Source organism: Polistes canadensis, unplaced genomic scaffold, assembly GCF_001313835.1.
Source record: "Polistes canadensis isolate GaletaPanama2010 unplaced genomic scaffold, ASM131383v1 scaffold_136, whole genome shotgun sequence".
Classification (NCBI taxonomy): domain Eukaryota; kingdom Metazoa; phylum Arthropoda; class Insecta; order Hymenoptera; family Vespidae; genus Polistes; species Polistes canadensis.
Window position 1 is genome coordinate 180,949 of NW_014569683.1, and position 16,520 is coordinate 197,468.

At 29.9% G+C, this 16,520-nt stretch overlaps 2 protein-coding genes across 2 annotated transcripts in view; one reads left to right on the top strand and one right to left on the bottom strand.

Annotated features, from left to right (window-relative positions):
• Positions 1-16,520, top strand: part of LOC106788347 (GATA zinc finger domain-containing protein 10-like) — a 375,811-nt gene that overhangs the window by 169,158 nt on the left and 190,133 nt on the right. The gene's annotated exons all lie outside the window — the stretch shown is intronic.
• On the bottom strand, positions 2,149-2,740 carry LOC106788346 (histone-lysine N-methyltransferase SETMAR-like). The gene has a single exon (XM_014751522.1). The coding sequence runs from the start codon at positions 2,719-2,721 to the stop codon at positions 2,179-2,181; it is 543 nt and encodes a 180-aa protein (XP_014607008.1). The 5' UTR covers positions 2,722-2,740; the 3' UTR covers positions 2,149-2,178.

A 16,520-nucleotide genomic window follows, 5' to 3' on the forward strand; every position in this document is an offset into this window, starting at 1 on the left:
GAAAAAAAATAAAACTAACGAAACGTAGAATATTTTTATAACAGTTAATGTATGGTTCAAATAATCTTATCAACTCTTCCATTATATTATTTATAAGGTTTAGAATAAAAATATATAATATGTCAAAGACGTATTTTAAAAAGTTACTCTTGTTTTTATTTGTTACAATGAAATATTATAATTAGGATATTTTTAATCAATTTTTTTTAAAATAACATAGATTATTTTTCTAATTGTTAATCGATGATCAAAAAGATTATTATCGCTTGTCACGATATTTAATTATTATTATTTATACGAATAACATTTTGGTAAAACATAAAATTCGTAAAGCATACGGTCATCTTGTTTTTTTTTTTTATTTATAGCGTTTAAATGATTAAGATTTTTTATTCTCATATCGGATAATAAACGATCAAAATATATTCGTCATCCCATTAATCTTAGCGCGAAGTGTCAACTGATTTGACAGACGTGACAAAATGTTTCTCAAGATGACGCTAAATAAAAAGTGAATCGTCATTCTTCTAAATTCGGGATCACTCCGCTTGTGTTACACCCTTCCTGAAATTTTTTTTTATTCCATCTTTCAAAAGATTCTGCCTCATTAAAGAAGAATTTGTTTTGTTCGCGTTAAAAAAAAAAAAAAAAGGGAAAAGAAACATTTATTTTTATGCTAATAATGATTTCAATATGCGCTTACGATAAAAACGTTTATCAATTAATTGAAATAAATATATAAATACATATATAATAAGAAATATTTTCTTGAATTTCTCGATCACATTTTATAAACAATACTTATTATTAAATAATAATAATTATGATAATACTAAACATGTGTGTGTGTGTGGAATATTTCAATAGCTACTTGTAAAGTAAAATACATAATACAAATTAATTGTCCATTATATGATCCACATAATTACAAAAAGATTTATTGAATTGCATTTCGGAAATTATCACCAAAATAAATCTAAGTATAATAATGAACTTTGTCACACATTTATGAACATTTAATTCAAATCCTATAAATAAAACCTGGCCAACAATTCTACGCAACTAAAAACCAAATTGTTTAACCAAAAAATTAATCCTAATTGTAATAAACAAAATAAAAAAAACCATAATTTTCATCATTCACCATGAATAAATATATATATTTAAAAAAAATAAAATCATAACCTTCCACAACAATTGGAATGAAAAGTTCAAACCTGGAATAGGTTAAGTAAGGAATTAGATGAGAAGAATAGAACAGAACAATAGCATTTTCATTGCTGACCGATTAGTTACGGAGACACACACACACATATACAAACAATTACAAACACATATAGAGAAGTAAGGAAGGAAGGCTCGAAAAGCTGTCCACTGAAACCGGTCTCGAGAGGATTCAGAAGGAAGGGCAGCCCTTAAGGCACCGCATTGTACAGCAAAAGCCGTTCAAACTATTTCTCGAGCCTTTTGACTTCGACCGGCAATGTAAACACAACCCAAGTACCTTTTGAATCCAACGACTTCTAAACGAAGACGAAAAGATGATGGTTTTTTAACTTGTTCCGAGTTTTTTTCTCTCTGTTATATATTGGGTTGGCATGAGAGTACTTGCGGATTTTTTCCATAAAATAAAAGTGTTTTTTTTTCTTTACTTGTAAGGAACTTTAATCTATGACGTATAGTCCATTTTGTTCGATGACCTTTTGCCATCTCTCTGACAACTTGAAAATTCCACGCTCGTAGAAAGTCTGATCTTTTTCGGCCAAAAACTGAAGTAAGTGCGATTTTACAGCGTCATCATCATTAAAAGTTTTACCACGGAGGGAGTTGTCCAGAGATCAAAATAAGTGGTAATCCGATGGTGCAAGATCAGGGCTATATGGTGGGTGTAACATCAATTCCAAACCAATATCCATCAATTTTTTCCGAGTGGCCAAAGATGTGTGCGGCCTAGCATTGTCCTGGTTGAAAATGACACCTTTACGATTGACCAATTCTGGTCGCATTTCCTTGACTGCTTCGTTTAATTTGTCTAGTTACCGACAGTAGACTTCCAAATTAATAGTTTGGTTCTTTAGAAGAAACTTAAAATACACCGAACCCTTCCAATCCCTGCAAATTAAGAGCAGAATCTTCCTTTGTGTGATATTTGCCTTTGAAGTGGTTTGCGATGACTCATTAGGCGTGCACCACGATCGTTTTCGATTGACATTGTTGTATACAATCCACTTTTCGTCTCCAGTGATGATTCGTTTTAAAAACGGATCGAATTAATTTGCGTTTAAGTAATAAATCGCAAACGTTGATACGCTGTGTCAGATGAATTTCTTTCAAATTGTGCGGAACCCAAATATCCAGCTTCTTAACGAGCCCAACACGTTTTAAATGATTCTCAATGGTTGTATGTGAAACATTTACCTTCTCTTCATCCTCCCATGTAGTTACGTGACGATCTGCTTCGATGATTGTTTTGATTTCATCCTCATTCAGCTTAACTGGTCGACCTGAACGTTGGTTATCTTTAAGAGAAAAATCTCCAGAACGGAATTTTTCAAACCAATCTTGGCATTGTCTTTCTTTAAGGGCTTCATTACCATACACATCACGTATCTTTTTTGCGTCTTGCCTTGCGTTCTTTCCTTTACGGATATAATAAAGCAAGATATTGCGAAAATGTTCATTTTTGCACTCCATATTAATATTCAAATAAAGAAAGAACATTAAGGTAATATCTGCACAATGATTTTATAACGTTAAGTAAGGATTACAGATAACATATATGATAAAAAGAAAATCATAACATTAACGAGTATTATAAAAATGGGAGTGAGACATTTATAATCAAAATCCGCCATTACTTTCTTACCAATCAAATATATATATATATTTTGTTTTTAAACTAAAAGGAATATCAATTAGAAGCTTCTGTTAATAAAGGAGACTAAACGAGCTCCTTCTTGCTTTTAAGTTTGACGACCTTGGATTCTCTTATTCGTTGGTCGACCACCCACGGTGAAAGAAACCCAATGATCGCCTGCTGTGAACACACACACACACACGCAAATAATACATAGATACATTATTTATATACATATTATCTCAACCACACTCGTTATTCCATATTCTACAAAAGTTTAAGTTTCGTATTTATATCCTGATACGTTATCGATTATCATTAATATGATATATATCTTGTAGATATATCCATAGGAATATTTTCTTGTTATCCTATCTTTTTTAATGATATTTTTTTTTTATCGTTTCTATATTCGTATCTAAAATTATCGATTTATCGGAAAAACTTCTACATGTATTTGAATTTATTATTAACTTCATTTAATTCGAATAACTCGACTTGATAATTCGATGTTAATTGATACAACTATCGTTATCATTTATCGTCTATTGATCGTGACGATTATATTCGACTAACTAACTGTGAAATCATAAAATCGTGAAAAGGAACAAAATTCTAATAAGCTATCAAGTACTTATCTCTTATCAATGCTTGTTATAAACAAATGCACAGATTATAGATAACGTTCAATGATATCTATCAGATTATATCAATAATCTAAGTCTACATCTTAGTGGCATCGTTTATCTTTTATCTTTTAATACTTTATCTTGTCTCGTCATTTAACTCGAATATATAAAGTGTTGTTTTTAATGACAATGTATTTTATTTGTTGGTAATAATCAAATGGGATGATTACTTATTATGTTTTGATAAATTGTTTTCAGTTTTATTCGAGATAACATAACGCAATTTTAAATAAGGTTTATTAAAAGATGAGCATCTATCAAATTTATTTCTTTTCTTTATAATATAATTCACAATTGTGTGTGCATTCTCATTTTATAAATGATATTCCAAAACTACAAACTTTATTAGCTTTTTTTTTAAAGTAGCTACTACATTTTCGGTTAATAGATTTTCTTACAACATTTTAATAATAGATTGATATCTTGAAATATAAAGAATAAAATTACTGCTATTCCATTAATAAATCAATAAGATATTCTTGTTATCGTTTAAAATAACATCTAAGACATAGATATAATAAATAAATGATTATAATTCTATTAATAAACCAATATATAAAGAGAGAAATTCTAGTTCTAGATAAAGTGACATTTAGGACACCTAAATATTACTTTCATTTTATTTCAAAATGTTTTTTATTACAATTCTCCTCTTTTCTCATAACCGCAACGTACAGTTATGACATCTTTCTGTTTAAAAAGAAACAAAAATGATGATTTTGCATAGGAAAATTCGCAGCACCAGCACCGGCACCAGCACCGGCACCGGCACCGGCACCAGCAGCGATGGTTGGAAAGATGAACGAATGGAAGACGTGATGGGAAAATTGTATGTACATGTTCGCACAAAAGTAAAAGAGATCCTGGATGTAAAGGGTAGAAAAAAAGAGAGAGACAGAGAGAAATAAAGAAAAAAAAAGAAGAAAAGAGTAGTTGATATATGCTCACATTAGTTATACGCAAGATGTATGAGCTTCTGCGGCGTCACTCTCCAGTCTCCCACTGTCAGATTCTAGCGCATTTCGTCTAACCCTCCCGACATAATCGGGACGACCCATATTTCCTCACTGCAATGCGTCAACCTCCACCCCCTAGCGATTCCGTTTCGTACCTTCATTTTTCACCAAGTACCATCCCGAAAAACCATCCTCCTAACCACCCCTTTTAACCACCCACCATTCTAACATCTTCCACTGTCCAAATTCACCTTACCTGTCACTCCTCGACGACTACTTTTCATTCACTTATTTCTCTAACTTTCATTTACATAAACATCATCATACTTTCTTTGTTATAACATTTTTTAAGAATTTAAAGAAACAAATTTATATATTTATTTCGTTGAAGACTAAAAATAATGTTTGTTTATCGATAATTGTTTTCCTTGGTAGTTATCATTATCTATAATGATTGGGCTAATAAGAGTATATGTTATGTTGTTTTTTATTTTTCTTTTTTTTTTTTTCTAGTAAAAATATTACAAGTCACTACGCGTTATTTGTAGAAGAAAATATAATACGCGTAATAATGAAAAAATCGATACGTACGGTTAAATTGTAACTGTTTGTCAATCGCATGGTAACAAATAGAAAAATGTCAACGTCAAGTGTTTTTTCAACATTTTCTCATGCATAATGGACTCATTGTTATTGACTGTTTCTAGTTCGGATTTAATTAAAGTGCTCGATCTAGCGTATTGACTGAAATTAGTGGGTCAGGGAGTGTCCAACGTCAAATGACCGAGTCCACTATTACGTGGAAAGAAAATACTTCGTATATTGCTTTCTATTTTCTATAAAATAGTGTGTGCTTAGAGAAAAAATAATTGAAAAAATTAGAATAGATAATATTTTTTAAAAAAATATTTAACATAAATACATAAACGTGTGTAAACATGTAAAGATTTTTCGAACGAATTCGCGAGTTAATTATCGAAAAGTACGAATTTAATAAACGTTTATTGTTAGTATTCGTATAACAAACTAATCAGAATATAGCTAATCGCAAGCAATCTAATCATGGCTTAGTATATGCCCGCATGCATGTACAAATATGTACATCCATGCATATATGCAGATAAGTTTATGCATAGGAATAACGATGCATTAATATCTCATAATGCCATTATTTATTATTTACTAATATCAAAAGAGAGAGAGAGAGAAAGAGAGAGGTGTGTATAAATGTACTATTATTATTATTTAATATTAATAGTTATGTAAAGATATATGGAAACATATAACATACATATTATGTGAATATTTCTACAAATAGTGGAAATAATTTATCGTTAAGTAGAGTAATAAGTATTTTACACACGTATGCAATCTGAAAATAAAATACAATTACGATTGGAAAGATCTGATATCTTGAAAATTTAGAATAAGTTTTCTCAAACTTTTCCAATTGGTGACCTCCTTTACCCGAACAAATATTTTCGCAACCCTTGGTATAAACTTTATACTATCTTTTCTTTCATTATCATAAACTAACAGACATACTATACGTGTAATGTCACTAAAATGGTTGAGAATTTTTATTACGTTACCAGGAATTGTTTAGTTATGCAATAAATTTTTACGACCCTTAACAAAATTATAATTTACATCTTATACAGTTTTTAATTGGCCCATAAAATTTACAAAAATCTCTAGTTTAGTGCACAAAAACATAAATAAGGATCTCGGAACAATATTTTAAAAACGAAAAAATTATTTCACACGTTGCATCAAAAGGTACAAATTTCGTTGGTCAAATATTTCGACATAATTTGGGCTTCAAACATCTACGTTAATTTCTAATCTACATTTATACATAAAATATTATTTCCAATAAAAAATGTCTGAGATAATTTTAATACGAAAAAAATACTAATCATCAGTCATTAACAAAGTTTTAAATTTCGCAAAACAAGCCAAAAGATGTGCACCATTCGTTACAACATACTCTTCACATTTTTTAATCACAAATATTTATAAAAGTAAAAGAATATTATCGAAAAATTTAAAAAAAATAAATGTCTAATAATTCCAGTTACGAAAAAAATACAAAATAATCATTCCGTTTGCACGCATGTGTGTTTTTTTCGTGTGTACGTGTGTACGTCAATGTGATTTGAATACAAAGATGAAAGGAAAAGCAAAATGTCTTATTAGTTTTTTTCTTTTCTTTTCTTTTTCGTTAAAAAGGAAGGATCGAGAAATAGAAAGATAAAGATGATAGAGAGTGGAGAATATATGCAGGAAGAATATTATGGAACCGATGGGTGCCATCGAACTACCATAAAACGTTTGTTTGCACACTGAGTTTACACAGCTTTCACAGTCAACGTAGAGAGTCTTCTGCTCGACTCGGCTGTCGCTGAATGAAATACTAACGATGATGGATGACCAACGATCTCTTCTTTCTCTCCCTTTTACGTAAGCGTACGATAAAAAGGGAGACAAATAGATCGGTCGACGTATTCTCCAATAGGAAGAAAGAGAAAAACGAAAGGAAAAGTAAAAAAAAAAAAACAAAAAGGAACAAGAGAAAGAAAAAGAAAAAGAAAAAAGAGAGAGAGACATAGAGAGAGAGAGAGAGAGAGAGATAGGGATGGGTATAGGGTGATGCAGGAGTCTAGAGAGTGGGAGAGGGGGGGGGTGAGTGTCGAGAAAATAGAGTAGATTCTTTGTCGTTTCTTTAGCCACACAAAACGCCACTTTCGAAATTCAAATCGTGACCGAGAAAAGTTTGTTAGTCTTTACAGTCCATCACTCTCTCTCTCTCTCTCTCTCTCTCTCTCTCTCTTTCTTTCTTACACACACGCGCGCACATTTTTACTATCTCCCTTTATCACCGTCTACATTTCATTCCTATCCCATTTTTTTCAACGTTTACTTAATTCTCCCATAGCTACCTTGTCTTCCCCTCCCCCACCTCCCCCATCCTCCCCGCCCACCCAACCCACACCTTCACCAATTACGAGAAAAACGTCTGTAAACTTTTCAATGCAACTTAATGACGTACTAAACTTAACTTTTACTTTTTTTTTCTTTTTTTTTTTTCTATCTACCTTTTAATTACCATCACCACTAATACCATCGTCATCGCCACCATACTCCGTTTCCCCTACTCTCTCGTTTTCCCGTACAATAATCTACTTTACTTTAGAAATAATTTCAATAGCAATTAAATGTAATTAACGATTAGTGAAAATTTTTCTCTCTCTCTCTCTCTCTCTCTCTCTCTCTCTCTCTCTCTCTCTCTCTATCTTTTATTTTAATCCCTAACGAATCTAATGGAAATAACTATTTTCGATTATTGGAAAATTTTTATCCTTCCTACGATTATTTTTCTTTTTTTTCTCCTTCTTCTCCTTCTCCTTCCTCTTTCTCTTTCTCTTTTTATCTGTAATGAGCTGCTCGTTATAATATTAACGAGTTTAAAGTGAAATTTAATATTGGAACGATGAAAGAAAAGTGCTGTATAAATGGTCGAAGAACGTGGAAAAGGTTGGTGCGAAGGGGTGGGAGGGGGAGGACAGGGGTGAGTAGAGTTAGAGGTGGGGGGTTTCATTGACCTTAGTTGATGTCAGCATTTCTCTCTTTCTCTCACTTACTCTATCTTTCTATTTTTGTCTTTCTCATATCTAGTGTCTTTCACGGTTTAACAGGGTGAAAGAGAAAGGAGTGGGGAGGGAGGGGGCGGGGGGCAGGATGGGAGGATGAGGAAAAAAGGAGGGAATGAGAAGTTCCAGCAACCCTTCCTCTTATCGCATTAAAAGTCGACGGGCCGACATCTGGACAGGCATTTCGATTTTACCTTCCCATGGAACACACCATTGCTCTTTCTCTTTCCTTTCTCTACTTATTTTATTTTACTTTTTTTTTTTTTTTCTTTCTTTCCCCTCTCATTCTCGTATCGAAAAGCGAAACGTCTTTTCGAAACGTTAGATGAGAACGATATGATCCTCTTAATGTGTCCGATGGTTTACCGGCATTACGATGGCCATGAAGTCATCTCTTTTTTTCTTTATTCGTCCTAGGTGTTTTTTTTTTTTTTAAACTACTTTAAGGTACTACGTTAGGGATTAGTCTGACATGAGACGAAAGAAACCTTTCCTATGCGTCCACTTATACGCATATCGATGTCCCTAGGCATAGATTTTCATATATTAATAACCCTTCGTCTTTTCTCGATTACTGTGATCTCATGTTAAAATGGTCTAATAGCATGAAAGACGTCATCGATTCGTTCTTCTTTCTTTCGTTTTATCTTGTTCCCCTTTTAAGAAATTGATCGGCACGTTTGAGGATTAAATTTTTAATTCTGAACTGTGAAATGGAATTAGTAATATTTAATTTTATTGTATATCGAGGTTGATTCTTATAGGATTTTAGTGATTTTATTCAATTATATTTTGTTATTTTTCTAATGATAATTTTGGAATGATTAATTTGACTGGTATTTTATTATTATTATATTATATTTTGTAATTTCTATATAATTATTAAAATAATAAGTATTCTGTAAAATTGATTATATTATAAAATTCAAATGAACACTTATATTATGATATTAAATGTTTGTAAAACAAAATATTATATTATATTATTTTATTATATTATATTTCAATATTTGCATATTTATTATGAGATAAAACATAATATTATAATAATATTTTTCCGAATATTAAATTTTAAATAATAACATAATATACTTGCATATATGCAAACGCTAGTATATATATTTTTTTAATTTATTATTAATTTAATTAATAATACCAATATGTGATATCAAATTTTTTCATTTTCCAATGACCATTTCTCACAAATCAATTAACAAAAAGAAATATATCTGAGAAACATCATACCATATATTATAATCATAACAACAAATTCTTGTTCCTTATGAAAATTATCTAAAAGTCGTATATCCTAATAGTTATAAGGAACAAAAGTAAAATAACAGTAGTTAGAGAAAGCTGACTTTAATAGACCTCCAAGATCAAGGCATTTACACACCGTCTGATCCTAGCAAAACTAAACCTTCGTGATTCTCGCAAAATCATCTTTGCGATATACCCTCTTTAAACTAAGCTTCAGGAAATCAGATCGGCGTTTTCGCAAAGACGTGCAATGAGATTTCTACGAGGTAACGCCAAGTAAGCACATCTGTAAGCTAGAAAGACATTATAATATTCCCCTGTTCTCGAGGAAGAGCTTTGTGCTTCTTCTTTGAAAGTAGATAGGTAGATAGGTAGATTGGAAGGAAGGAAGGAAGGAAGGACGAAGAAATGAAGGAAGGAAAGGAAAGGACAAGTCAGAAGGGATGCAGGAAGTGTGATACTCGTCTTGTTAGTAGCACAAGATGTCCTCATTATCGCGACTGACGGTGATGATGATGCAAGGACCACGAAGACGTGAACTCCTGACTACTCTTCTTGGATAAACGAGTGGAACCCGTACGAAGGTTGAAATTGGTTGACTGGAACGTTCCAAGAATTGTTCTCTTCCTACTTTATTTCCATTACCACCTTTTACTCCTCTACCCCACCAAACTCTGTCTCTCTTTCTGGTTCTCCTGTTCTCTTAGAAGAGCTTAAACTCGTTAAGAGGATCCTAAATTCTTGAGAATACGAAACGACGTCGTGGACACGCTCTTAAATTCCTTCGTAATCTTAACATTTAGTACCGTTAACTTTGTTTTCTTTTCCACGACATAATTATTAAACATTTTCTATTATAATTTCATTTTCTTATATCGATCTATATTTAGTTTCTTTTTTATTGTCACTTTTTTTTCTTCTACCTATCTTTTTATTCGAATCTTTAAAATAAATTCTTAAATGTGTTTCATATTGGGGAAAATAGTTTATTCGTGTTTTAAATAAATCATGTGAGATTAATATTTTTAAATTATTTAACCCAATCTACTGTCGTATATACGTTTAGATATGTATTTACTTACACGTATTTTATTCGGATCTTCTTTGAACTATAAAATGTATTCCATATTGAAATATCAGAAAGAAAAGTTTATTGATATTATAACTAATATAATTAATAATGGAATTAGTAAATAAAATTGTATATCGAGGTTGATTCTTATAGGATTTTAATGATTTTATTCAATTATATTTTATTATTTTTCTAATGATAATTTGAATGATTAATTTGACTGGTATTTTATTATTATATATTTTGTAATTTCTATATAATTATTAAAATAATAAGTACTCTGTAAAATTGAATATATCATAAAATTTAAATGAACAGTTATATTATAATATAATTATTGATATTATAAATAATCATAAAATCAATGTTTGTAATTAATTGATCAAATCCACTATAATGATTATAAACATATAGACACATAAATGTATATTTATTTACATGTACAAGTTGAAAATGAAATATAATTAAAACGAGTGTCCAGACGATATAGTTGAGTTCCTTGAAAAGTTCTTCGAATGAGAGTGATGGGAAGCAGTTCGCATAAAATCGATAGGACGTACTTTAGGGGATCAGAGTACAGAGACAGAACAGCGTACTTTGGGGGATCGGTCGTTTCACGAAGCCAGCAGCACTGGTGTCAGTTGCAATCAGTGATCCTCTTCGGTGGCTTCGGCTTAACGTCAAAGGTGTTTCAGTCCGATGTCTCCTTGGATCGTTTACCGCGAATAGAAGATACTTACTTCAACGAACTAGATAATTTGTACGATATTTTAACTAGCTGATAACGTTTGTCAAATCATTTCATTAGATCTTTCGCAAAACTTAAGAACCATTCGTCGTATAATTCTTACACGTACGAATGATTTTCGTGTATACATTCGAGATCTTATTTTGTAAACAATGTCTTTTTTTTCTTCTATACTCATAAATTAGATTAATCAGAAAACGTCTCGTTCGATGAAATGAAAAAAATATTTATCTAGAAAAATAACAAAAGTAAATTCAATTAGATGTGTCAAATTTTCATTCTTATTAATAAGACAACGAACAACTCGAGATTATTTTGTAGATGTAATCGATGAAAAGATAAGAATTAACTCGTTACAATATTTAAACATTTTTTTATTGAAAAATTCGACCTATATTGTTCGGGCAAGTTGACCGTAAAGCTTTGGATGAATGCACTTCTCTCCCTTGTGTTCGTCAAGCCGAGTAAATAAGAAATCACGATGCGATGGGAAGTAAACAGAGAGGTGGGTGAACGATGGAAAGAGAGAGAGAGAGAGAGGGAGAGAAGAAGAAGAGGATAGCGTGAAAACCAGGTCAGAAATTCCCCGGGCGTGTTGTGAAGATAGGCGAAACTCGAGTAAGCTGTCGCTCAGTACTTGTAAATTATTTAACAGATAAATTATTTACAAGCAGAAAGGAATACGAAGACTTATTTACGGATATCAACTCCTTTTCCTAGAAAAAACGTTTCACTTTAAATTCGATTAAAAGAAATAGAAACACACGAAAATTCATCTCTGTCCAAATAAAAACGCATTCAAATCTTATTTGACCTGAAATTTAATGTTTTTTTTTTGTATATCGAAAATCGAGAAGATAAAAATATATTCAATTCAATGATTTATTATCTCATGAAAAACAACAAATAAGTAAACATTATTTTTCAATGATAAATAATTGGATAATTTATTTAAAAACAGAACGAATATAAATATCAATTTCTTGTTATTAAGTAAATTTAACTTTAGATTCGTTTGAAAAATAAAACGACGAGAATTGAAACCAGTTATGCATTTAAATTTCATTATTATTATCACAAATATCTTGTGAATTTTTTTAAATATATTATTTGATTAAAAAAGAACATAATAATCTTTCGAGAATCAGAAAATATATGAACTCTCGAAAGACTATGGCGAATGATTTTTTTTTTGTTTTTTTTTTTTTTCGTAATCCGATTATTACATCTTCACGAGATATGAAAACAAATCATCGCGATTAGTATGAACTTTGATCGTGGATGATTTATGGACTTTTTGAAATATATTAACGATTCATACGTCCAATCAAATTCTAAGAATCTTAACAATGTATCTTCCCCATCATGATCAAAAATCATAATATCAAAAGTAACAAAGCCTTTACTGACTATGATTCTTCCCTAGGTAAAAGTTCAACAATGTATTACAAATTCAAACGTAGGTCGAAAGTTTTCGTTTCTCTTTTATCGATGCAATCTCGATCTTTTCTTTCTTTCTTTCTTTCTTCTTCGTATATCTATCCATCTCATTCTCTTTTTCTTTCTTTCTTTCTTTATCTTTCAGGATGGGCTGAGAGTAATATGATGAATATCTAGAAAAACATAACAGAGTATTTTATACTACGAGGATATAAATAAATGCATAAGGGCAAGAAAATGTCGCTTTTAATATCACGATATCTCGAGAATCTGAACTCTCTTGGGATCCTGCGGTGAAACTAACAACAACAATAATAACAACACAACAACAACAAAAACAATAACAACAACACAACAACGAGTATATAAATCTTTGCCATATTTTTCCTCTTTCTCAAGTTTCTTTTTTGTTTCTTTGCTTTTTTTTATTTCGTTATTTTTGATTCTATATATTGGATCGGGAAATTATTCGTATTTTATCCGTTTAATTTTTATAATACAAAATTGATATTTAAATGAAATACAATTGGATCAAAGTCAGTATATTGGACTTGTCATTTTGTCGTTAAAATAAATTAAAACAATTTGAAAACGTTTTGAGAAGGTTTGATATATGAAAAATATATAAAAGACATTTATTTTATTTAAACATTAACATTTTTAAAACTCCTATGTGAAGTATTGTTTGATATTACATTTGTTACATCAATTCTATACGTAAAACAAAATGTGACAATATAAAATGTTATTTCTAAAATAATATAATATATTTAAATGTGAAATTAATGAGTGGAAAGGGTTAAAATACGAAGAAACTTGATCCCCGACCCAATAGAATATAAGATACGATTTTAGTCAAATAAAATATGCTTTGGTTAACTCACGATAAAATTCCGGAGGAGAAGAATGGACTCAATGCGTTGTCTCATTGTTCGATAACGATCTATTTCGATCCTCAGAACCAGCGAATATACTTTTTGCTTCGTGAATCCCTAAAGGGGGACTCCGAAGGATATAAACAAGGGTTACGTGAACGATCGAAATAGTGCAACAGTTTTTTTTAAACATTCGTTTCTCCATTGCATGTAAATGTGGTTATGGTGGTCTCATAGTATGAGTAAGAAACGATGAATGTAAAAGGTCATCTGAATGGATACCATACATGGTGACCTTCACGATCAGAGACCTCTGCATACATCATTCGAGTACTCAAACGACAAAGATGAGAAAGAAAGAAGAGATTCAGTAGGTTTGATAAGTTGCATCGTATTTATACAGAACTCAGGTTCTTCTTCGATGAACGATAAAAATATCGAACTCCCTAGTGGATTCCTTCGTTGAAAAATTTTAATTTGAATTCCGTAAGATTTTTTCGAAAGGATTCTTGGAATTTTTGCGAGAGAGAAGAGTTCCACGTTTTAGGAATTCGAAGTTCGATGCATGTATCACAGTTTTGAACGGAAAAAAGAAAAAGGAGGGTTTGTATTCTTAGGCAGAAATATTTGTTTTCTCTTTCTTTCTTTTTTTTTCAAAAGTATAGAATTTGACTTGAATTTTGATACACAATTGATTTAATTCGTGTTATTTATTTGATAAACATAATAACGATAATTGAAATTAGGTCAATGATAAAATATATGCAATTGCAACCTAATGCATTTAACCCTTTTTATGACATCATATTTTGAAAACATCATTTTTATTCTGTACAACATGACTTTATAGATCTTAACAGCACTCGCAGGGACGTGCTAAGGATATTTGTCACCTAAATGCAAATTTCTGTCAACTGCCTTTTAAAAATAATAAAAAGTTTTAAAAAATAGTAAGCATTTACTACGATAAATAAAATAAAAAATTTATGAAAACTTATGTTGCACCCTTGAATTAAGATAGACTTGAATTTTCATATTAGAATAAAAATATTTCAAACAAACTCTTATCGTATTTTTATTTTAAACTGTTTTAATGCAAAATACGTAATGATTTAACCCTTAAATATAAGAATTAAATATATTTACTAAATTATAATACGAAGAAATAAAAATATTATATTATATATAATTATAATTATAAAATCGTATCATATTTGTGATGTTAAGTATTGTTTTTTATTTTTTTTAAATAAATTATAATATAATGACAGGTTATTATAATTTGATATTGAAGTTTTATGTCGAAGAAATAAAAATTCAAAAAATAGTCGAAGGAAGGAAAAAAAAACAAGAAAAATGAAGAAAAAGTTTATCGAATCGATGATGAAGTAAACGATATTTCATTTTTATTATTCTTTTCTTTAGTCATATCATCTTCCTTGTCTCACAAGCCGGGTATGCTCTTATTTATTTCTTTCTTTCTCTACAATTTTTATTTTTTACTTATCTCTTCTTTTCCTTTTTATTTTTCATCTTCAGGCTGTGTCTCGTTACTCCTCTTGTCGCTAGTTTCAAGTCTACAAGTTTATTACTCGTGTTACATTTGCCGTTGTTCTTATTAAACTTAACGAACATTCCTCTTCGGCATACCTTACCTCATCCATCGTCCTAAGTTTTTCTTTATCTTTTCTTTTTTTTTTTTTGTAATACAAAACATAAAAAAAATGTTTTGTGAACGTCGGAAGAATGAAGCTTTAATGTATCGATAAACGAAAAATAAAACATGGGTTTATATATTATATGTATGGCTTATTATTATAAACTTTTAAGTATTTTTACATGGTAGTAAAAATTTTCATCCTCTTAGAGTAAAATTGTATTTTATATAATTCCAAAAATTAGATAATATGACTAACGTATTACAAATATTTATTTATTGAATTAAACATAATTTGAATCGTTTGAAAGAAATAATTTTGTTATACTTAATAGAAATATATACTTATTTATGTTGCTTTTTAATATTATGTAATTATTTTTCAGTAATATTGCATAATATATAAATCCCATTCAATGTTTAATAATAATAAATATTCTATTACATTTCTAAATAGACATTATTGTTTACTCGAGCTAAATTAAATAATATTTTTGAGTAATTCATTTCAAATCAAACACTACATTTTCCATATCGTAACAAAAGTCTCATTTTACAATATTTTTATACAATTATCTTAGTAATACTTTATTCTACGTTCGTTTTTTTCTTATTACCAACAATTTCAACACAAGATTTCGTTATCTTTTTTTTTTTATTTATCATGTAAAATATTTTCCAAAAGACTAAGTATAGATGTAACATTGCAATCATTTATCAAGACTCAACAAGTGATCATTGTAAAAATAGAACGAGTAAAAAAAAAATAAAAAAAGAAAATAAAATAAGATAGAATAAAATCCAAAAACTTCTCTTCCATCGTAAAAGGTCAATCTGACTTTTCTGCACTTCTCTCGTCAATGATCCTAGGCTCTAAGAAAGAAGTATCACTTTGAGAATACTACTTCGCATAGATCGAGCTTTCTCGTTGAAGAAAAAGAAGGCCACTCTCTCAAAAGTCTCTTCTTTTTCTTTTTCTTTTTCTATCATTTCTGTCGGGGTTCTCACGATATATGTATAATGCGAATTTCTTTGAAAATTTTTCCCTCCTCTCTCTTTTTCATCGAAGAAAGATTTACTACTTTCGAATAAGTTGCTTGAAAATCTTCTCGAGTATCAATGAGACAATACTTAAACGTTATACACAAATTTATATATATATATTACATGAAAAAAAAACAAAAAACAAGTAAATATTTTCTTCCGTTAAAGTTTATTATTTTAAATTATTAGTATACTATTGCCTTGTTCATATAGTAGTGAATTTAAGGATATGATTTACTTATTTCTTATAACATTTGGATCATTAATAT